Source organism: Panicum hallii, chromosome 9 (assembly GCF_002211085.1).
Source record: "Panicum hallii strain FIL2 chromosome 9, PHallii_v3.1, whole genome shotgun sequence".
NCBI lineage: Eukaryota > Viridiplantae > Streptophyta > Magnoliopsida > Poales > Poaceae > Panicum > Panicum hallii.
The window spans coordinates 72156924-72179538 of record NC_038050.1 but is presented as its reverse complement, the minus strand read 5'-3'; the positions used below and the strand labels follow the sequence as shown (position 1 = coordinate 72179538).

Sequence of the window (22615 nt, the reverse complement as noted above, 5' to 3'; positions counted from 1 at the left end):
CAGCGGTTAGTCACTCGGCAATATTGCGACACCATCATAACTTCAAAAGGTAGAACGTAGCACATAGGAGCTAGATTGCACTTGGGAGAATACAGGGAAAACAACGCCGAAACTAGTGTCAGGAGTATAAACAAGGCATGGCAGAGATTATAAAGAATGTTGAAGCTTCTTCCAACTTACTCAGTCTTGAGCCAACATTGGTATACCATAGTACACATAAGTATAATGAAGAAAATAAAAGGCTATCACGAGTAGTTGTCCAATACACATGAACTATAAACAAGACATACTCGGTGTAATTTACAACTTAGAAGATAAAGAAAATGATTAAAAAAACAAAGATATAACCCAAACCTGTCCACTTTGTACGTGAGTTGGGCTGGGAAATTGTACACAAAGGCAAACGGTAGAAATGTCCAGCAAAATGACTATCGATGGCATCAAAATGTCAGAGTTCACTCAAAGAATCCAAACCTTGTATTGACAAATCAACTCACAAGATACAATCCCTATCAGAGCAGAAAGCATATCAGAACTTAGGGGGAGACCGGCTTCCGGATGCTTTAAAAGGTCCACTTGAACCGAATGGATCGGCATCATCAAAAGAGTCAAACCGACCAAAATTCCGTGAGCTATTCCCTGTATCAAATCCTGACACAGTCTCTCCTTTGGAGCTGCTAATGGAGTCAAACCTGGAAAACCGACTTTCCTGAGGGAAGAATCCAGTGTCTTCGGATCTGAAGGAATCAAACCTCCCAAAGTTATAAGAGGAGCTATCATCACGGCTTTCACCGAATTTGGGTGAGAATCCAGAGGTGTATGCAGGTGTACTTGGGACGGAATCATCAAAGAACGAACTTCTCTTCTTTCCAAATACACTAGCGCCACTTGGCGAGCCTGCCTCAGACCCAAAGAAAGAGTTATGTGTGCCACCATGATGGTCAGCCTCCTGTATTAATAGAGTTCATCAGAAACAGGCAAGGGAGAGACATGCATCCACATACAAAAAAGAAGAAGAAACTGCATAGCTTACAGTGTTCAGAGCAGTAGAACCCCAAACAGAGTCAGTATCTTGATCATCAAAGTTCCAGGAAGTTTCATCAGCAAACTTGTCTCCGAAAACAGATTCAGAACCACCATGGCCACTGCGTCAAAATAATAATTGATGTTATTCACATATGGAACATAAATATCATTTATGTTGAACACACTTCAGCATCTTTTTCAGAGACAGCTAGAAACATGTAGACCAAAAGGTGGAAACAAGACCTGTAGGTTTCTCTTTTGCTGGGAGATGAGTCATGCATCCCAAAGCGGGAAGATTTCAATGGACTTCCTGAGGCACTCCTTCCAGCAGCACTACCAGGGCTCCTCACAGAATCATCACCAAAATCATATCCTATCTCACTCTCAGCCACTCGGTCACCACCACTGTAACGCTTTTCATCCTTGATATGACCATTAGAAGATGCAACAGAGGACATATCATCCCCATCATCCCAAAGAGATGGTAATTTTGTATTTTCAGCAGAAACTGGGTTTTCATGTATCGTGCCATTATCCTTCACAATACCAAACCCTGCTATGTCATATGATACAATCAGGAATACAGTAAGACTAAATTGGAAAACAAGGAAAAAGCTTTCCCAAATAGAAGACACAAATTTACAATAGCCCATGTCATCAAAATCTATGTACAACAATAACTATGTCCTAGCCACAGAAGGTTCACCAGAGGCACCGATTTGACATATCAGATGAAAATAAACCCAAACAAGGAAAATGATAGGAAATAAATTTATCTTCATAGCTGACATTAACAAATCTTAACTACACAATGTATCAGGCTTAGAAACAGTTGTGGTTGCTTATTTCAGGATACAATATTGCTGGTATCTGTTTACAGGTGTGGAAGACATGACATCTTTCACAGGTATGGATTTTATGCTAACAACCATTAGTAAAGGCACAAACAATTTGTAAGCAGCAGCATGGCAGACACTGGATTGCAAAACTGTGCACAACATGCAGAATACTCTGATGTATAAACAGAATATGGCCAGCTTCAAAAAGAAAGCAAACTTCACGGACGCTTGAGTAATCATAGAGCAGAATGAAATGGAAGAATTTAACCTTCGTCCTCAAATTTATCCCAGTCTTCATCCCACTCGATGGTTCCCTCTTGCGTCCCATGTTCCCAACCTGACATATTGACAAGTGATCAAAAGACATGCAAGTTTATATACCTGAAAACTGCGGAGAGCAAAACAATGCAAGGATATGCAGTTTTCTCGCTAGTCGCTAGCATTATAAAGACAACATGAAGTAAACTCAGGAATAATGAAATAAGTAAACGGAAAGATGGAAAATCGGATACCAGAAGGAAGCTCAACAGTAGCGGATGACTTGAATTCGAGTCCAAAATGCTTGCACCGTTCACTAAGAGCTTTCTCCATCTCCTCTAATTGATGTTGGATTCGATCGGCTCGAACCTAGGAAAGCACCAGTGTTATTGAGAAATACAACAAAAAAGTACCTAGCAAAGTTACAGCGTACCTGAAGCAAACCGTCAACACTCCCGCCCTGTACCATTTTAACTAATGCATCATGCAGCTCAACTTTTCTCTCCTGAAAAAATTAACATACTCCAGTTTAAGATACAGAAATCCATCAAGAGAGAAGATAACATAAATCAAGAGGATGGAATGCATATGAGACTGATGATAATACAAAAAAATATATGAAGAGAAATTTTTATTTTTCTAAGGTGCAGAAATGCAAATACCTGAACGTCGCGAAATGCAGCTTCTTCAACTGCCAGTTTGGAAGCTAATTCTGCCACTTGCTTGTACTTCTCTTCGTATTTCTTAGCCAACGATTCCACCTAAATTAATATTAACACTAAATGTTAGTTCGCTGGAAAACAAACAAAAGCACAACTATGAATTTGTGTCTCCAAGCATTTAGCATTGAAAAATAGCTCAAATGAGCAATTGCATTTTACAATGTTGGTCCGCATCATAAAAGAAGCAATGCAATGTACTACTAATTTGTCTGCCTCCAAGAACTTATGATTAAATACAGCTCAAAAGGGGCAACTATAAGCAGGGATATGTACCTCCCGTTTATCAGAGGACGCCCTTTCTGTGATCTCATTCAGCCTATTGTCGCACCGACTTTTATACAGGACCTTCAAAATAAGGAATAAAGGAGTTAAAAGAATGCTAAAAGACAACTTTTAATCCCAATGTTTAAATATCTAACTAAACCCAAATTGCAACTGTGCTTACAAGATCCTGCATCTTTGTGCGGTAGTACTCCAGTTTCTCTCTGGAATCCAGGACCTGCTTCTCCACTTCAACCTTCAAAATGCAAAAGAGAGAAGGTAAATAGTTTTAAATGTATAAATAAGTAAAAGAGGAAAGCGTTATATGCATCGAGCACATAAGCAATACCTGCCAGTACAGAATTCAAAACATAAGTTGCATGGAGAAAATAATTACAACGAGGGAACCGACTCAGACTCTTACTGCCATTTGGGAGGGAGTTGCTTGGCAACGAGCAAAAGGTTACCAATAACAGTTAACTAAAATAAATACTAAGAAATTGTCTCGAGAACATATTCTGTGCAAGAGTATGAGCATATAGAATTAACCTGATACACATGGAGTGGAAATTTATTTGGGGCAAAATCACCACGCCTTAACGGTTGTGCAATGAACTAATCTTATGGTGTGACACAACTGCAAAGTGATACAGACTAAATATGCACCTAACAACATTAAGCTCATAAATAACAGGTGTTGGTACCAAAAAAAAAGATCAAATGTACAGCAGGCCTAGCCCAGGGGTGCGTTAAAACAGTTCATTCATGGATTCACACTTCCACACCTGATCCCACCTACCAAAGTAAGATGTATGCATCTCTTTTAATGAACAATTTAGAACAGCTGAACTAACTTAAAGGTGCATCAACTTACTGAATTGACCAACAGAGTCAGCCTGATAAAAGTGGAACAGGAGTTGTAAGCTGATCAACACAGACAATTCAGGATACAAGGATGGGTCCACATACCTTCTTAGAAGCATCTGCCACCTCTTGCACAGCTGAGTTCACTCCACTTCTCTCATCTTTGCTTCCTTGAGTTACCACGTGATTATCCATACCAGGCATGTGAGGTCTTGGCTGCCCTGGTCTGCTAGTGCCATTAGTTTGTGATTGCAAATGTTGTGGCAAGGGTGGCCGCACACCACTGGTAGGCATGCCAGGTGCTCCAGGGCCTCTTTGTGGTAATCCTGATCCAGCATAAACTAGCAAGTAAGCAACGGACCAACACAGGATGCCATATCGCAATATGGTCATGCTAGCTGAGAGCCAGATGATGAGCCAAGTATTACCTTGATTTTGTTGCCATGATGGGCCATTGTATGCTGTTGAAGGCAATCCTGTAGCTCGTAACAATGTCTCATCATGCCTAAGAGAGTCAGGAAGTGCTGGGGGGAGAGGAGTTCCAGCTCGGTGCCTCTCCATTAAATAAAGAGCAATGCAAAACTCTCTCAGAGAAAGCATGCCATCGTTATCTTGGTCAGACAAATCCCACACTTGCTTCAGGACCTCTGAATTAGTTAAAAGAATAAAACTTGCATTAGCTAATATCTATGGTATAAGAAAGAACCACATCAACGGAAAAGGTGAAAGAACCAGCAATATTAACAGTATGATAACATTGACTGAAACTAAATTTGAAATAAAACAGGTAATCAACAAGTACAAAATTAGGGCAGTGGAAAGTTGGAGACAATATCCCACCTCTTGGAAGCCTCCAACTGAGGAACAGAGTGCGAGCTTCTGCACCAGTTATTTTGCCATCTCTATCCCTATCAACATCCCCAAAGACTTTCATGTACTTCTGGATGTCAGATTGACTAATTTTTGGCCACTGGGAAGCTGAATTAGAAATCCCAGCAGAAACAACAGGTGCAGCTGGAGCAGGAAGGTTCGGCTTTGTGATAGGCTGAGTCTGTTGAGGTTGGCTGTTACCATGCAAAGAACCAAGCTGTCCAAGATTAGTCAGGTTCTGAGATCCAGTTGGTGTGGACATAAAACTGGATGAGCTGGGAATCGTGCTTGTCAGAGGTGCAGGTGCAGATACGCTTGGTTTTGGCTGCGTAAGAGCAGAGAAGATGTCTGTGCTTGATCCTGAGCTACTGGCAGGACCATTTCCAGACAGTACCAAAGCTTTTGAATCCTGAGGCGAAACAGCAATATTGCTCTGCGGAGGCAATGGCGAAGAGGACATTGCTTGTACCTGCTGTCCAGCAGCCATGCCGCTCATTGTGCCAGGCAATCCTAGGCCAAATCCACCTCGTGTTGCCTGTGAAGGAGCAGCTCCTGGTGTAGCTTGTGGAATACCTCCCGCCGAGGCAACATTACTACCTTGCCAACCGACAGATCCTCCCATGCCGCCTCCACCCAGTGGACCTTGATTGGTTCCAGGTGCTTGAGCTTGAAGTGATGATGCTGGAACTCCCACCTGAGGTGGCTGCATGAAACCAGTACTTGAAGGGGGTTGTTGATTAAATCCCATGTTAGAAGGCTGGGATTGCATTGCCCTTGGTCCAGCAAATTGAGTTGCCTGCAGAGCACCACTCTGACCTGCAGCTGGCATCATAGAATTGATCCCTTGGGGTCTTGAAGCAGCTCCAGGGTTCACCTGCGGCATGCTAACTTGAGTAGAAGTCGGGATCACGCCACTCCCCTGGGGCCTTGGTGCGGCAGCAGCCGCTCCAACCTGCCCTGGAGTCATCATAGCAACACTCCCCTGCGGCCTAGCAGCCCCCGCCACACCCATCTGTGGAGGAGCCGGTCCTGTGGCAATCTTCGGAGCTGGAATTCTAGCCGCGGCTGGACCATACAGCGCCGACTGCACTATGTCGGGTGTGAGCTGACGCCCGCTCTGCGCCACGGTGACGAGGCGCAGCGCGTTGAAGAACTCCGGGCGGCCGAGGAAGCCGGTCTTGTTCTGATCGGCGTGCATCCATACCTGCGCGCATCCGAAAACTCCCAACTCATTCGAATTCGCGGGGCTGGGATCTACTATCATTTGCGGAGATCACACCTAAAATTGGGCGCTCGAAGTGTGCGAATGCGCGGATTGGAGGGAGGGTTTTGGGGCACACCTGGGCGAGGACTTGCTGCGGCAGATTGGCGCCCTGGAAGAAGGCGACGGCCTCCTGGCCGCTGATGCGGCCGTCCTGGTCCAAATCCGCGCGGCGGAAGTAGGCCTCAAAGGCCTCCATCCCCGCCATCTCCGGGATCAAGAGGGAGACCACGACGGCGGAGGTGCGGCTGGGTGGATCTGCCGCGGCGGGCGGTGGAGATCTCGTGGGGAGCGTGTCGCGGCGGGCGGCAGGAGCACGCGCCTCTTCTCCCTGTCGTGTGTCGCGAGGGGGCAGTGGTTGGGTACCTGCGGTTGTCGAGATGGTGAGCGGGCAAACTTCTCAATTGTCCCCTTCGAGTCTTCCGCTTTTCCATAAAAAGGTCTATCAATTGTTGTGATCGATGGCTGGTTTTGGCTGGTTTTCTTCCAAACTTGGGCTAATCAGCAAGGGTGATTTTATTTTATGATGCCGCCTCACCATGTTTAGCCTAGAAAAGTAAGTTCTCATCGTGTGAGTTAACTGATAGAATGGATAAAAATATCAAATAGAGAATGAAAGTTCAATCTAGTGTTAAATAGGGAAGTTGAAAATTTTCGGTATTAAATAAGAAATTCTCAATTTTACCAGTGTCAAATAGAGAACTTTATCAAAAAAACGAACTATGTTTTGGATTTTTATTTCTCCAAAAAATGATGGTCTACAAAATTTTAGCCTTAATGTTGTTTCAGAAAGTTGAAAGCTTTGTTAAAATTTAAGGTTTAGGTGATCTGTCTTAGATTTTTAGTTCCCTGTATTATGTTTGAATATCTAGTTTCTGATTCGAGGATTCAGTTTCTATTATTGTGTCACATTGTTTTCTCTATCTTGCCTTTATTGTGTCAACTTGTCTTGTCTATCTTGCCTCTCTTATATTACGTGTTCCTTGTGTTTTGGTTTAAAATCAAGCAAGTAAGAAATGCCATATTTTAGGTTTTTTTGTCACAATCAGAATCATATTAAAGTTAAGGGATATTTTCAGTCAACACCAAATTTTAAAACAGTTGCTATGATGCTATCAGGCTACAATGCGTTTACTGAACTCCACCCCCGCGGGGAAATTCCAACATAGATAACAATCAATGTTTGATTGCATCTTTTTGTTGTTCTTGCATAAACAAGTCATGCATCCTCCGGATTCTTCAAGTTATAGAAACAATGCACTTTACTTGATTATCTTTTTTTCAAGTAGCATCACAAAGTAATACGAAGTTGAAGCAGTGATCATAGTAGTACATTGGTTAAGTTTTGATTATTTCATCAATGAAGCACTAATTATTTTCAGATATGCTTATCCAGTATTACAGTCTGCTGTAAATGCAATAATTTCTGGAGAGTTACTAGAATCCACTAGCACACCATTTATTTCAAGCAGCATCCGATGAAGCTATGCATGTGGAAATTGGAAACAGACCAGACAAGCCAAAAGCAGAGCAATACAGATATGCATGTTACCTGTTTTTCAAACTTTTTTCCTCTAAATTTGCTCGAACTGGCAAATTTGTTTTGACTGAATTATCATTATAACTGAGGTTGTTCCTCAGTTTTTGGCAGTGCTATTAGGAGCAAACGAATGGTTACAAGCAAGTATGGATTGGTGTTTGTTTATGCTGGTGCATAACTTGATAACTACATGATTTAAGAGTCTGATAATTGTGTAGTCTCTTTATTTCCACAATCTTATAACAAAGAAGCATCAATAGATTGTTGAGCCGCCCATGGTGCAAGTGTGGCCTCTAGCTCATATATGTTGTGTTGGAGAAGAAACCGTTCAAGCCAACCAATGTAGGGTTCGATCTTTTGTTGCTCTAGGTGAACTTCCTATTTTGGAGGTGAATTTATTTGAGCTCACTAGCGTTGTGTTTTCATCTCATGAATTTTGCTACTAGATTTTTATTTATGTTCCTTGTTATTCTTGTATGCGCCATGTGGATTAGGTTGAAATCTCCAAGTACGAGCAAGTTTGCGCCCTATGCCGGCTCACGCAAAACAAATTTCTTATCCTATGTTTTGTTAGACTAGACTATAGATTATCATATAGACTATAGATTGTCGTGTGAAGAAACAAGTTTTGTAAGCATGTTTAAACCTAGGTAACTCTTGCCCCATAAGCTTTCTATTGACGATGAATGACAAACTATATATATATATATATATAGTTTTATCTACACTCGCGTGTAACTACTCTCACCATCAGTATACCATCGTGCGTATATTCACATACTTATTTATCACTTTGAGTATGTTTACGTACTTATTCTAAGATATATACGAAAAATTTCAAAAGCATCCCTATTTTTAAATATATATTATTATATCTTAGTATTGGTATATAAAATTGAATATGTCCACATACTCTATATATGGTCATATACCTAACGTATATACCATCACAGATGGTCTAGTATGATCACATACACCTCGTACGTATCTTTCATTGGATCAGATACGTCAAATAGGGAAAATCCTTCTACGCGTGCTCGTAGCTACTCCCACATGTGTATCTCATGACGTAGGGCGTATCTGACCCAACGAAGAGCATGTACGTAAAGTATATGATCATGCTAAAATATCTGTATATACGTTGGGTATGTGACCATATATATACTTTTCAACATTCTCTAAAGGTAAATAGTGTTTGCCCGTGCTCTTCCACATTTTGATACATGCTCTGGTCATTGCACGGGGTGTGTGTCTTGCGCATAGCTCATGAATAACTGTGCATTGCTAACTTGCATGCATCACGTACATCTACTTGGGTTGCAGTGCAAGCTAACAAAAAAGGACCATCAACAATGCATGCAACAAAAACATGAGGTTGTACTGTCCACGTCAGTGTGTGTGAATTGTTTCAGTCCCGGTGGAGTCCATGCATCACCAGTCGAGACGGTTTTGTCCTAGAGAGTGTATGTGAGACTCTGCATGTGGCTGGATGCACGCAATAGTCCTCCAGTACTAACTCTAATGTGACGTTGGCGTCACTGTTAAAATGTCTATCCCAACTTGACTAACCCATATATTAGAGCTTTGAGCGGCAGAGCACCTCCTCTAACGTTGTGATTTCCATTAAACATATCTTGGATCAATTGACCAATATATGTCAGTTGTAAACAAATTAAAGCAGATCATTGTGTTTGGTTAGCACATGGGTACTGGTTTGCAGCAGTGTTGTGTTTGATATGCCACATCACACAATCACAGAACAAAACGACCGTCTCCCACCCCTAGACTCTTTAACTCTCGTGATGAATGCCTGTCAGGCAAGCTGATGCACCGCATCACACAGGACGAGCCACATCGCATAGGATGAAACCGTCGTCCTGCATAGCATCAAGCATCAAATGTCCCTGCCACAACCACGAGAAAGGTAGGTCCCAAGTAACTAAAAAAAAAGCTAATCACACTTACATCCCTGGCATGGACACAATTACAAAGGGACAAAAAATTGCTTGCTACCTTCCGGACTTCGGTTTACTCCTACACTCTATAGTCTACGCACACCACAAGTTAGCAACCAAGCTCAGTGTCTAGAAGTTCAGAACTCTACTCCATCGCTAAGCTCTGGTGGTTATCCCTTTGTCCTCGGGTAGTTTGATTGCGTGCATTCATGGATCATGACTAGCTAGATAGTTGCACGGGTTGCATGTATTTGTACCGTGGCTATTTTGTACGCTTGTAACTTATGTTGACTCTAATTTGATAGAATGACGGACAAGCAAACCAAAGTTCTTGGAACTGACCTCTATGCAGGATTAGTGGCATCTTTAGTCAAGCTTTCATTACCATGCATCTCGCACATCATCAGCATGAATTGGTGTTACTTGGAGGTGGTGGCCAAGGTGGGAGTGCTGGACAACATGGAGGTGGTGCCGGGTAAAGTGGGTTGCTGGGTAGAATGAAGGTGGTGGACAATGTGGCGCATAATTAACTTCTGCTGATGCCTGATGGTGCAACGATGGCAGCAACACTGAAGATGGAATTATTTGAAGCTTGAAGCCTCAAGACAAGCTCAGTTGCTAATTGGTTATCTATGTGTAAATCAAACAAATAAATAACGGTGATGTAGTTGGGTGAAATCTTAGTAGTAGGACGGGATGGGTCGTGTGTAGGTTAGTGTTGCGCGTGTAGTCTTAATTAACTGCATAAGGTTTAGGTTTAGGTGTAGGTGTATGCATTGTTGTGCTCTTACGTCATATGTTAGCATCAAACATTCACAAAATTTAAATGAGGCTGGTTAGGTTTAGGTGTATGTGTTGTTGTGTCGGTTAGGTTTTGTGGCAACGGTGGGGGCGTTGGGCACGGAGCTGCGGCCGGTTAAGAGGTGCCTGCAGATAACTAGTAGCTACCAGTACCTAATACAACTGTTTTAGCATTGTGCACATGCAATTCCTTTTCCTAGCTAACTAGCTACTTCGATCTATCGCAGCATGTGTTTGTATTATATTACTGTACTTTTTTATATATCTGGTAGTAGTAAATGATGTTTCAATCTTTCAGTAAAATTTGTTTGTTTTACTGATAATAGTAACTGATATTTAATCTATCTTTTAATAAAAACTATTGGTGTATTTTGGAGAACATTATTCTTCTCTTGTTTTCATATGTGTTCAACAGTGACGTGGGTCAAGGTGGAGGCGGCAATATGAACCATTCACTTGGGCATGCGCGTGGTGGCTGCATAGAGCTTGTAAGTTAATGACTACGCATCAAGATAACCTGGCTAAGTCTAATAGGTATTGTTAGAAATAATAATGCACACTTGATAATTTTCTATAAGAACTTGAAAATGGCAAGAGAGTAGAGTTGCCATGCTTCAGGGCAAGATAGGAATGCTCTAGAATTAGATATTTTGTACGGTCGGATAAGCATGAGACAAAATTCTAGAGTTAGATATTTTATAAAGAAGGGTGTGGAAGTTGCCACACGGCAACACCATAACAACTATGAGCACCTATAAATATAAATAGAAGTGCTCCCCTTCGCTCCTGCCATACCATGACATAAGAGATCTCAAGTAGGAGATGACATGATAGCTATGTAGTATAGCTGTGTCATGATAAAATAGTTACATAAAAAATAAAAAGTCATAAATAAATGTTTACCATAAATCTCTTTGTGTTTTTGCGAAGAAACCACACAAACACATTACCTCTTGTAATTTGATCATATCGTCTAGGTGGAAGAAGAGCTATTGAACACAAAGATCAACAATCCAATAGTTCATCTAAAGAGAATGTCAAGAAAGTGTGACACATAGCACACTAGCACATATATCATCATTAATATCCAATTTAGTTCAGTATGACACATAGCACAGTAGCACATACTAAAGAGAATGTCCAGTTCAGTATGACATAGCACAGTAGCAAATATAATTGTTAATGAGTGCTTAGATAACTAAGTATAGCTCAGAATTATATGTTTTAGCTACCTAATTTGCATACTGCATTCATGCAAAAGCGAAAAGAAATATTCAAAAGTTCCAATTATGCATATATGCGTGTAACGCCTGCGGTCATGAGCGGCTAGTGACGTCTAAAGTGACGTGACCTGCAAAAGATGACCATGGCACGATGGCTAGCAGCGACACGGCATGGACCATGGATGCACGAGTAAAGTTGGTATAATACCTTAGGTATCGTAGATGATGGAGGAGGTGTCGAGGTCGGCAAGCTTTACGGTGTCAGCGAGAAGGCAAGGCAACGGAAATTCCCTAGGCTCGCAGCTTCATCTTCTGCTTCCGCGGCGGTGATCGAGCTTTGTTGTGGTTTGGATATCATGGAGGATGTTGTTCTGCCACTAGGTATAGATGGGAGCCGAATTGCGTTTATCGGATTAGACAAGATGATAGTTTGATGAACATTGAAAACACTGAAAGAGTATACTAGAATCGAAGATTTTCCTAAGTTATTTTCTGAAGCATTTTGCCTTCTTTCGAGCAATTAAACCATAAACTAGGAGAGTAAAGCGACATAAAGGTTTCAATTAATTTCTTCTACATATGATATGATGGTTTATCGTGGATTCGAGTTTTGTATTAACCTGTCTATTGTTAATATATTTCTTTAGAGCAACTCTAATAAGCCCTCTAAACAAGATTCCTACTCTAAATTTGGAGGTCGAGGCTAAAAAGAGCTCCAGCAGGACCCTTACTAGGTCACCATTTTGGGGGGCCTTTAAATTCCACTCCAGAACCTTTAGTCTTAGGGTTTCTCTAGGATCCCTAATTTATTTTTTTCCTCTCGTTTACTTCCCCTCCTTTGAGCATACGAGAAAGAAGCTCTATACCATCTACCATTCTGCATAGGAAGCTACGCGTGCCGCATCATCTGTCGCCAACCCATGCTCCTGGGCTCGGCCTTGACCCGCACCGCCTCGACTTCCCCTCAAATCAAAGATGCTTACCTGCCAGCGTACCTCAGTGGATCCAGCGACTGGATTGGACTCAGGAGTCATCATCATTTGTGAGGTGAGGGAGGAAGATGGGAGGTCCGTCCCGAACAAGTGAAATGGGAGGTGCAGTTCGGGTCAGTGGCGAACGCAGGACGAGAATCTAGGTGGGGCGAAGAAGACCGTACGATAAAATTAAACAAGATCATAAAGCAATGCCATATAGAATTTAAGCTACATATCAATACACCATATAAGTTCAAAGAAGGAAACTATATGAATAAAAGAAAAAAACATACCGCTAAGTTCTCGATGACCGAGGCAACTGCATCCTTCTAGTTTTGAGACGCTGAAATCGTCGAATAATTATCTCATCATCAAGATATTTGAAGATCTCTTTCTCAGTATAGCAAACCATTAGATCATTCATCCAATCATCTTCAATTTTGTTGCGCAATTCTCTCTTAATGATATTCATAGCTGAAAATGATCTCTCAACACTTGCTGTTGACACCGGTAATAACAAGGCCAACTCAATTAGCTTGTAGACTAAAGGAAAGACAACATGCTTCCCGGTTTGAACCATCTTAATAGCAAGAGATGCAATATCTTCACAAGTACTAAAAGCAGAATGCAATCTGATATGGACAATATATGTCTCGAGTTGCTCTCTTAATATTGCACGATCAACAATTGTGAAATCTTGATCATATAACTCACCAAGCTTAACAAGCTTATCTAAATTAAACATGCAAAAGAAGTTCTTTGGATCCAGGCAAGAAAAATTAACTAGCAACTCACTTGAAACCTCACTAAATCAATGGCATAACTCTGTATTGATTTTGTCAAGAACAACAAAAAATATCTCGGTACGGTAGTAATGAAGGTTTGTCACTCTGAATCCATCTCGCCTTGATCGACCTCTAATGGGTACTTCTGCATCCATATCTACCACAGGAATATGCTTTTGAGCACAAAAAAGCTTCAGATCTTCAAAGAATGACTCCCATCCACTGTCTGTCCTCATCATAGCCATTCTAGCTTTAACAACATCAAGTAACTCCGTAGCAAGAACAATATTGACATTCTTTCTTTGCAATATTTGTGAAAGCTCATTTGTGACTGCAAGCACCTTCAACATCAATTTGTTTTCACCAGATCTTGTGTCACCAGGTCTAGCAAGGTTAGTTTCTTGATGAATACCTATTCCAGTAAAAATTTCACCCCTTTCTAGTTTCTCTAAAATATTTTCACGTTGTTTTGTTTTTAGAGCATCTCTTCTCTTGCAAGATGAGCTTGTGGTGCTTACAATTCTCTGAATATCCTCAAAAAAATTATGAACTGATTGACAGCAGGCACTACTAGCAACAGAAACCACTACGAAGTGAAGTTGATGTGCGAAACAATGAACATAATACGCATGTGGATTAATATCCAAAATTCTTTTCTGCAAGCCATTGAATTCACCTCTCATATTTGATGCTCCGTCATATCCTTGTCCCCTAATCTTGGATGTAGATAAGCCATGGTGCTCTAGAAGAGTCAAAAGAGCTTCCTTTAGGGCATCCGATGTAGTATCCTTGACATGCTTGAGAGCAAGGAATCGTTCGACCACATGACCTTGATTATTCACATATCTACATTACAAGAAAATATAGTTAGATAGGCAAAACAATATAAATATACATTATCATCCATGTTGCAAATATAATTATCTCAATATCACTGCCATTTGTTCTTTAACAGAAATATCACGTGATTCATCAATAAGAATAGAGAAGTTACTATCTCCAATTTCTCCTATGATGGTCTCTGTGATCTCTTGAGCACAACTTTTGGCAAGATCCTTTTGAATATGTGGAGATATCATAATGCAATTTCTTGGAGCACGATTGAAAGCATCCATCACTTCCTTAATTTTATCCGTCACCCAATCAATCAACTCCCGAAAATTTTCCTTATTTAAGGAAGTAGATGACTCATCATGACCACGAAAAGCTAAGCCTTGCATCAATAAAAATCTTGCACAAGCCAATGCAGAAGTCAAACGAATTTTATAGAGCTCCTCAGCCTCACGACTAACATTAGACATGACAGTATCAATGCTTTGTCTTTGGTTATTAAAATCATCAAAATGCAACCTAGCATTATTGTGGATACTATTAACACCACCAACATGAGATTTGAACCTTTCAACTGCATCTTTCCAGTTATTGTACCCATGTTTGGTGAAAGCTTCATATTTATCACCTTTGCCTGGTTGCTTAAAAAGAAAGCAATAAAAGCAATAGGATGCATCTTTTGACTCACTATACTCCAACCAATCATATTTTTCATACCATTCTTCTTTAAAAGGTCTTGAACCTTGACGATATAGCCTGCGAGGAAAATCTAAACCTTTTGGTTGGCATGGACCTTTCAGAATATAGGCCCTTCTCACTTCATCTTGGACATTTTTATCATATTCTTCAATCTGTCTTCTTAACGCAGGATCAACAACTATTTCATCCAGATTAAACGCTCTTCCAACATTTGATTGTTCTGAAGCCGGTATTCTTGAAGGTTCTGCTTGCACATTATTGTCACCGACACCACCAGTGGTGGATCCTCGTCCTCTTGCAACTGGTTGAAAAAACCTCCTCATTTATCTGTACAAAGAGAGATAAATTTTAATTATCTAAACCCTAAACCCTAAGAGGCTAAGAGCAGAACTGAACGAGGGAGTTAGAGAGAGAGAGATTGACCTGTTGCGGTCTGTAGAATGGAGATTAGGGGCATCGTCTGGCAGCCTGATTTAGGCCGATTAGGGAGGCGGGCGACTAGCAGAGCCCCTGCTCGCCTACTTGCCTGCGTACTGGGGGCAGGGGGCTGCCGGAGCTGCAGGAGGATGACCTGGCGCAGAGGGGCGAACGGGGGCGCAGGAGGATGGCCTACCGGAGCGGGAGGCGGTGGTGGCCTGCTGGGGCGAGGCCGCGAGTAGGCTGGCCGCGAGGGAGGGGGATCGACCAGGGGAGAGCGAGCCGTAGGGAGGCAGAGGCGGGGCGTCAGGAGGCGGAGCGCTCGCCTCGGTTGCAGTCCCGATCGGGACAGTTTTTTTTTTAGAGAATGATCGGGGCAGGGCAGGCTGATTGCTTTCGGTTTTGTGGGCTGCAGCTGCTGGGCCATTGCATGCTGGGCCGAAAGAGAGGAGGAGAGGAGGAATGGGCCAAAAATCTGGTATTTCGCCCCACCTAATATTATATTTTTTTCCAATTTCGTAGTATACTTATATATAGGTATAACAGGCTTATAAAAATTGAGGTGGGGCGACCGCCCCCATTGCCCACCCTGTGGGTCCGCCCCTGGTTCGGGTGATGGAAGAAAAAGAAACGGAAAAAAAGAGGAACACCCATGAATTGATCTCACCTGTCATATTAAAAGTAGGGGGCTAAGATTTAGAGATCGCTGTTGAAGTTGAAATAAGAAAAATATGGTCCCAAAAACTAAGAGGAGCTCCTACTTAAGTAGGGGTACCCATCCTAGTTTGTATTGTCTATTTGATGTTAATATATATTTTTAGTATTAATCTGCTATTTGGATCATCTAATGAACTAAAGTTTAGATTAAAATTAACCCTAGGATCCAAATATGATCTTAATGATAGGGTAGGAGAGCGAGACAAGATATTTTGCTTTGGTAACCTATACGCTATTTTTTTTAGAATCGGCTCTTTGTAACCTGTACGTGTTCACTTGAAAAAACATTTTAATTTATTTAGTGATCTTGCAACACTAGTCTAACCTGTACATGTTCACTTTAAAAAATATTTTATTTATTTAGTGATCTTGCAACACTAGTCAGGTGCTGCGAAAAGGGCTATAGCAGTCTCAATATCACCTTAGGTTCTGGGTTCGACTTTCCATATAAGCGAATTGTCTAGAATTTAACGGCGTTGTGCTTTCAGTGGTAGGCGATGTTCCCGTCGACAGCAAGGTATTCGTGGCGACTTCGTCAGTCTCGAAGATTTGCTGATTCAGTCTTCGAAGATGCTCATCGGGGTAGTACGTGCCCTCATAGGGGCGAGGGGCGAGTGTGCGTATGTTACGAGGGTATGAGTTGTACTATATAATTAAAAAAACAATAGTCGGTGCCTCAAGCTAATGACCGCTCTCTGTGCAAGCCTTTGCTCGATTACAGCACTCAAAGGAAAACATCGAAGGGCTCACTTCACACGTTTAGTTGCCCGTGACCCTACGTGTTAGTGGATACAGAAGCCTCCGTCACCTACGTTCAATATTAATGTCGTGGATGTCGAGACATTTCACCTAAACGATTTTTTGTTGTTGTAAAAAGAGCTTTATTAGCTAGGTAGACAGATAGGGAATTACAATCGTCCTTAATGAGGTCAAGAAAGCACGCAGGCGCCTGCCTCAACCACACCGTTGTGTGTCTATTATTACGTCTAGCTAACTGTGCTAATTCATGTGCCACGAAATTACACTGTCTTTTTACCTTTTCCACGCTCCATTTCTCCAGCAATTGAGCATGCTCCAGGGCTTCCTTGAAGATGAAACTAAGACTCGAGTTATCTTTCTTATTCTAAACGATAAAAATTCCATCCGATATATACTGCTACTTACAGGAAAAATGTGCCACACCAAGCAAGACCGTAGATTACAGAAAACTGCACCACGATGACACAAAGCCTACCTTGCTTTTTCTTAAAATTCACTCTCTTTTTGCTTCTTTTATGCACTTCTTAGGGTAAATTTAGCATTCTTCACACGCAAACATAGTTACATTTTTCACTCACCTAACACCCGATCGCAATTCCGGCAAGCACTCTGAAGAGGTAGAAAAAAAGAGCACCCCAAAATGTACAAGTATACCCGTCAGAAGAGACCTATAAGGCTATAAATCATCAGTCTCCGACGTTGAGGAGCACGTCCCACACCATCTCGTCGACTAGCTCGTCCAACATCTCCTCCTCCACCTCCCCTCCCAGCTCGTCGGTATCGTCGCGGAACTCGCCGTTCCACGCTGACATGCTCAGGTCACGGCCGATCAGCACGTCCACAGAAGCGGAGCTCGACGTCATGTTGTCGCTTGGAGGTTCTAGCCACACCTGCACGGACTTCCACAGCGCCTCCAGCAGCTTCTTGCCACTGGAGGCTCTTCTCGGCGCCGTGGCGTAGCACTTGTCGAACGTGCACAGCGTCGTCGAGGCCCGGACGACTCCCGGCAGCGCCTCGTTGATCAGGTCGAATAGGAGTCGGCGATCGACTTCTGTAAGAGCACCGCCATCTGATGATGCCGCCAAGGTTGAGGACGAGGACTCCACTTCCTCCAACACCCGCTTGGGGATCGGCTTAGCTTGGCAGTCTGATGACAGATTGCTAGGATTCTGCCTCGTTCCGTACATGCCGGCGATGACAAGAACAGCTCTGATGAAAGATTTGATGGGGTGATCCAACTCGTCCATGTCGTCGTCCTGCTCGTCCAGGACTACAAGACTTGTCTCAGCTTGTTCTTCTTCAGTATAAACTTGTTCTGACAAGACTCCTAGCTCTGCGAGAGGTTCTTTGGTCAAAGCTCATGCAAACATAAACTTCTGAATGAAGTATTCAGTGTATCATCCTTGGTAGATCAGAAACAAGCATCAGTTGACGCTTGATACTCACCGCAAGCACTTGAGCTCATGTCCTTAGCTGCCGTCCTCAAGGGCGACCGGTGCTCGCTGAAGGAGGCCTCCAATGGCGAGACAGGACTCGGGTACCCTCCCCTGCTCATCTCGTCAGGCGGGCTGCTGCACCACGACGCCGGGCTCGGCGGCACCTCGGTCGAGTTCTCCTGCAACCAAACGAGCATCAGTCTCATGTCAGATTGCAATGGCTCTGAAAAAGCATTAACATTGGTGGAGTTGCCTTACCTGGAGGACGCCGGGGTGTATGAGAACGGAGGGGGCGGTGACGAGCGTGCCGAACGGAGGGAGGTCGTCCGGGAACGACTCGTCGGAGGCGTGGAACTTCTTGCCGAACAGCTTCGCTCGGAGCCCCAGGTTCTGCCTCAAGTTGGACACCTTGCCTTTGATGTTGAACGCGTCCTTCCTCCCTTTCCTCTCCTCTGACGACGGCCTGCTCCCGTGGCCTTCTTGCTTGCGCTGCAGTCGTGCTCCGGTCAGCACCCGCGGCTCCTCCGAGAGGAGCTTCACGAAGGTCGTGCCGGACACCGGCGCCGAGAACGACCTCATGAGGTTTCTCGGCGACACTGGCTCGGAGTCCAATTGGGTTGGTGTCTTGTTTGATCCGTATCTGAAGGACCTGACGTCGGACCCGATCGCGCACTTCTTCTCCTCCTTGCTCCTGATCTTCCCCTTCCTTGATGTCATGTCGTGCCTTGGCTTGGGCCTTGGCTCCTCGTCGAACGACGTCGAGGCAGCCCTTCTCCGGTGAGAGAACGGCGGCTCGGCGTCCGGCTCCCTTCTCAGCACGTTCTTCAGTCTGTCAGAGAGCTGCCTCCTGGCATCTCTGCCGATGTAGTCCATCTGGCTCTGCCCATTGAATGGCACGTCGCTGCGGTACGATCGAGTCGACTCCGACCGTACCAGCGCCGGGTGCAAGTCCCTTGTGACGTTCTCCCTGATCTGGTTGGCGATGTTCCGCGCGATCTGCTTCGGGTCGGCCGGGATGTCGCCTCCGGCGGCCCACCGGTTCGCCTTGTCGTCGGAGGCCATACTCCCCTCGAGCTCAATCTTTAGCCTCTTCTTCACCTCCTCGAGGAAGGCCTCCATGTTGTTCTCCTTCTTCACCAGCTCCGGCGACCCCAGAGACGACTCCTCAATGTCATCCATGCTCAGCTCCGGGCAGGGTTTCAGTACGACAATCCTCGTCGGCGACAACGACCTCTCCTCCTCGTGGTAGAACCTTGAGAGTGGCAACCTTGTGGAACACGCATCTGCGCTCGTCAGAGAGAACGTACGGCTCCCAGAGATTGACGTGCTGCTCTCCTTGCTTCTTCTCCGATGCAGATCGTCATTGGCGTGCATGTACCTGTTGCCACTGCTAGCATCTTTCCCTTTGTGGTGCTGGTGCCTGTACGGCACGATGTCCGTGCACTTGTCGTCGTCGTCGTCGAGGTTACTCTCCAGTTCGAAACTTCTTGATTGCTCCCACGCCCTGCTCGCCTGCCACGCCTCGAAGTCCTTCTTGAACTTCTGCAGCTCCTCCTCCTGCGGGTGCTCTCGCAGCTGCGGCTTACTCCACTCATTGTTCCTCTTGCTCAGCTGGCCGAACAGATCCCTCTCGTCGTCGTAGGCTCGGATTTCTTGCTTTGGTGCATGCTTGATGGAGTCCTTATTGTGTTGCACGAAGGAGACATGCTTGGTTGAGATTATTTCAGAAGGATCTCTACTTCTTGTTACTGATCTTGGGGCGATCTCTGATCTTCTTTCTTCTGAACGGCTGATGGATTCAGTGGTTGCGTTCAGCGGAGGTGAGTCCATGCCCATCAATCTCGCGATGACACCGGGCCTCTTGTGGCCTTCATTTGTTCTGAAGGAAATGTCTTCATGGATCAGCTTCTTGATTGGGGAAGAGCTGTGGCTGAGCCCGGACTTTGGGTACTGCCTCGTATTGCAGGAATACTGCTAAATTCACAAGAAACTCAATCAGATATTCAGATCACTGCAATTTTTGTTTGTCACATTTAGCACCATAAAAACAATCCGGATTTTCCGAATAGTAACTGAACGTTGCTTCATCCAGAAAAGCAGAAGTTTTTAAGAGATGAAGAAAAATACTTGATGCAGCCAGCAACAGTAGATGCACTGGAAAGATGACGAGGCAAAGATTATTCAGTAGATGCAGGCATGCAGCCAGCAACAGTAGATGCTACCGCTTGACATTATTTATGCAGTTTCTGGTGTGTCTTGTCAGGTAACTACAATCAATTACAAGTGCAGGTAGGAGCTAGCAACAAAGTTACCAAAGTAGGTACCTCGTCGCTCAAGAATGAACAAAGTTTTTCACGCACACAACGAACTATTCGTCAGAGAAACATAAGACATGTTCTTTTCTGAAACAGAAGAGTGCCTACTTGGGGGACAGAAGACGGAAGGAATTACTCTGACAGAGCAGTATACTAGTACAAGGAAGACTCACCGGGACATCCTCCTGGAAAACGCCGTAGCTGTGGGAAGCCTCCAAGGCGAACTCCATGCTGTTCCTTGGAGCTTCAAATCCTGGAAGCATGGGTTCCGAATTCAGTCACCAAAAAAGCAGAGAGATATCAGAAAAAAATAACTCCTGATCAAACTATCACATTCTATGAATATGTTAGCACTTATCAAGGATTCAGAAATTCAGGTCAAAGTGGTGCTGCAGTATGGTGGACAGAGAGAAATGAATCAACATGCATCGCCATACCGTCGCCCTGTCTCTTGTGCCCCCACTTCCTTGAGGTGCTGGCATGAGAGAAGTCGAGGTACTGCAGCATGATGGTGCCAGCCACGGAGATCTAGCGAGCGCTTCGATGGCGAGATCAGGGTCTCCGCGCCGCAGGACGAAAGAGATTGACTTTCTTATCCTGCAGAAAGAGGTGCAGGATATCATGTCAGATTCTGCAGAACAGCATGTCGCAACCGAAAGAAAAACCACACGATTGGTCGTCAGTTCTACGAAATTCATTTCCTGCTAATTAAATCAAAGCGATACACAAGGCCAGAGCAAATTCAGACATGAGAAGGATTCTGAACATCGCGGTAATAACAGCAGTTGGAATCGATAGGCATTTTGATGATGCAGACACATTTGAACTAAAACACACCATCAAGACGTAAGGAGAGCAGGATCATAATGACAAAACTTTCTCGAATTCATTTTGAAAGAATCATCCAAGGCCAGGCACACCAGCACATGAACAGACATGCCAAGTCGTCAGCAGGATGGGAAGCTGAACCCCACCCACGTGCAACCAGATCACAACGAAGAAGATGAAACAGCATTCCCTCCAAGAACCAGAAAAAATGAGAACCAACCCAACAGATCAGTCTGCACGCGAACCGCAAACGCGAACGAACCAAACCAACTGACGAACGAAGGCTAGAGCCATACATCCAAGGTTGATCTCGCCGAAGCTGGCAGCGCAACTCCGGTGACCGGCCGCCGGTCGCCGTCGCGTGCACGGGCAGGCCTCGCCGCCGCTCCTCCCGCCGTGGGAACCCGGGCGCCGCGGGAGGCGAGAAGAGAGGGACGGAGAGATACGCCGCTGGCCGCGGGAGGTCGAGGACTCGAGTCTCTTGTTGATGCGCGCTTATGGTGGCACTCACGCACGCATAATAATTACTACAGCCCACGTAGGGAAGAGGTGGAGGAAGGAAAGCGAAAGCTTGTTCCGCTTTCCCCCTCACCCACCCCTCCTCCTTTCTTCGGTTTTTCCCTTGCCCTTTATTACGCCCACCCCACTCGCGCCATCTCTGCCCCTCTGTTGCCACTGGGATTAGCCTCTGATCATGCGCTGCATTTCTTGCAACCACAGTAGTTTTCAACAGTTTAACCGGCGTGGACGCATGTTTTAACCATGCGTGATGAAACCTTTTCCTCATTGGCAGTAGTTAAGTGGTTACTGTTATGGTTAAAACGAAAAGATGATGAGCTGTCCGGCGGTTGACTCCCTTCTGGGCTGGACGGTTGGTGAGGAATTAACTGCTTTACCGTCAGGGGAGGAAGGTTAAAACGGGAAGGTTTTGCAGGTGCGGGGGTGAGAACGGCAGCCAGTGAGGAAGATTCTGCAGCAGGAGCCAGGTAAATGGGGCCATGGCTCTTGACAGTTCTTTAGGCTGGGGACAGCTCGGTTGTGCGAGGACTCTAGTTGGTGCGCCACACGCTTTCGTTGATCTTTTCCTGCTCCCTTCCCTCCCCTCCCCTGGCTCGCACGCACGGGGGCAGCTCCATTTGGCGCCGTTTTTGATAACCGCCCGCTGTCCCGGCCGTTCCGGGGGCACGGATCGCAGTCGCAACCTGTGTTTGTCAGCATCATGTGGGGATCGGAT

At 44.4% G+C, this 22615-nt stretch overlaps 2 protein-coding genes across 3 annotated transcripts; both read right to left on the bottom strand.

Annotated features, from left to right (window-relative positions):
- Positions 1-150: 150 nt before the first annotated feature.
- LOC112873587 (epidermal growth factor receptor substrate 15-like) lies at positions 151-6465 on the bottom strand. Its single transcript, XM_025936594.1, has 13 exons — positions 6181-6465; positions 4811-6044; positions 4399-4617; positions 4076-4296; positions 3291-3362; positions 3119-3190; positions 2786-2884; positions 2557-2628; positions 2378-2492; positions 2134-2202; positions 1270-1579; positions 1034-1145; positions 151-949 (listed from the first exon to the last, which is right to left on the bottom strand). Exons 1-13 carry the CDS (start codon positions 6307-6309, stop codon positions 530-532), a joined length of 3144 nt encoding a protein of 1047 aa, XP_025792379.1. The 5' UTR covers positions 6310-6465; the 3' UTR covers positions 151-529.
- Positions 6466-17204: 10739 nt separating this feature from the next.
- On the bottom strand, positions 17205-21830 carry LOC112872667. 2 transcript variants are annotated; one of them, XM_025935740.1, is made up of 6 exons: positions 21678-21830; positions 20991-21150; positions 20727-20806; positions 18497-20212; positions 18249-18417; positions 17205-18135 (listed from the first exon to the last, which is right to left on the bottom strand). In XM_025935740.1, exons 2-6 carry the CDS (start codon positions 21058-21060, stop codon positions 17489-17491), a joined length of 2682 nt encoding a protein of 893 aa, XP_025791525.1. In that variant the 5' UTR covers positions 21061-21150; positions 21678-21830; the 3' UTR covers positions 17205-17488. The 2 variants fall into 2 exon arrangements, with proteins under 2 accessions (XP_025791525.1, XP_025791526.1); XM_025935741.1 differs by having other exon boundaries at positions 18497-20209.
- Positions 21831-22615: the final 785 nt, after the last annotated feature.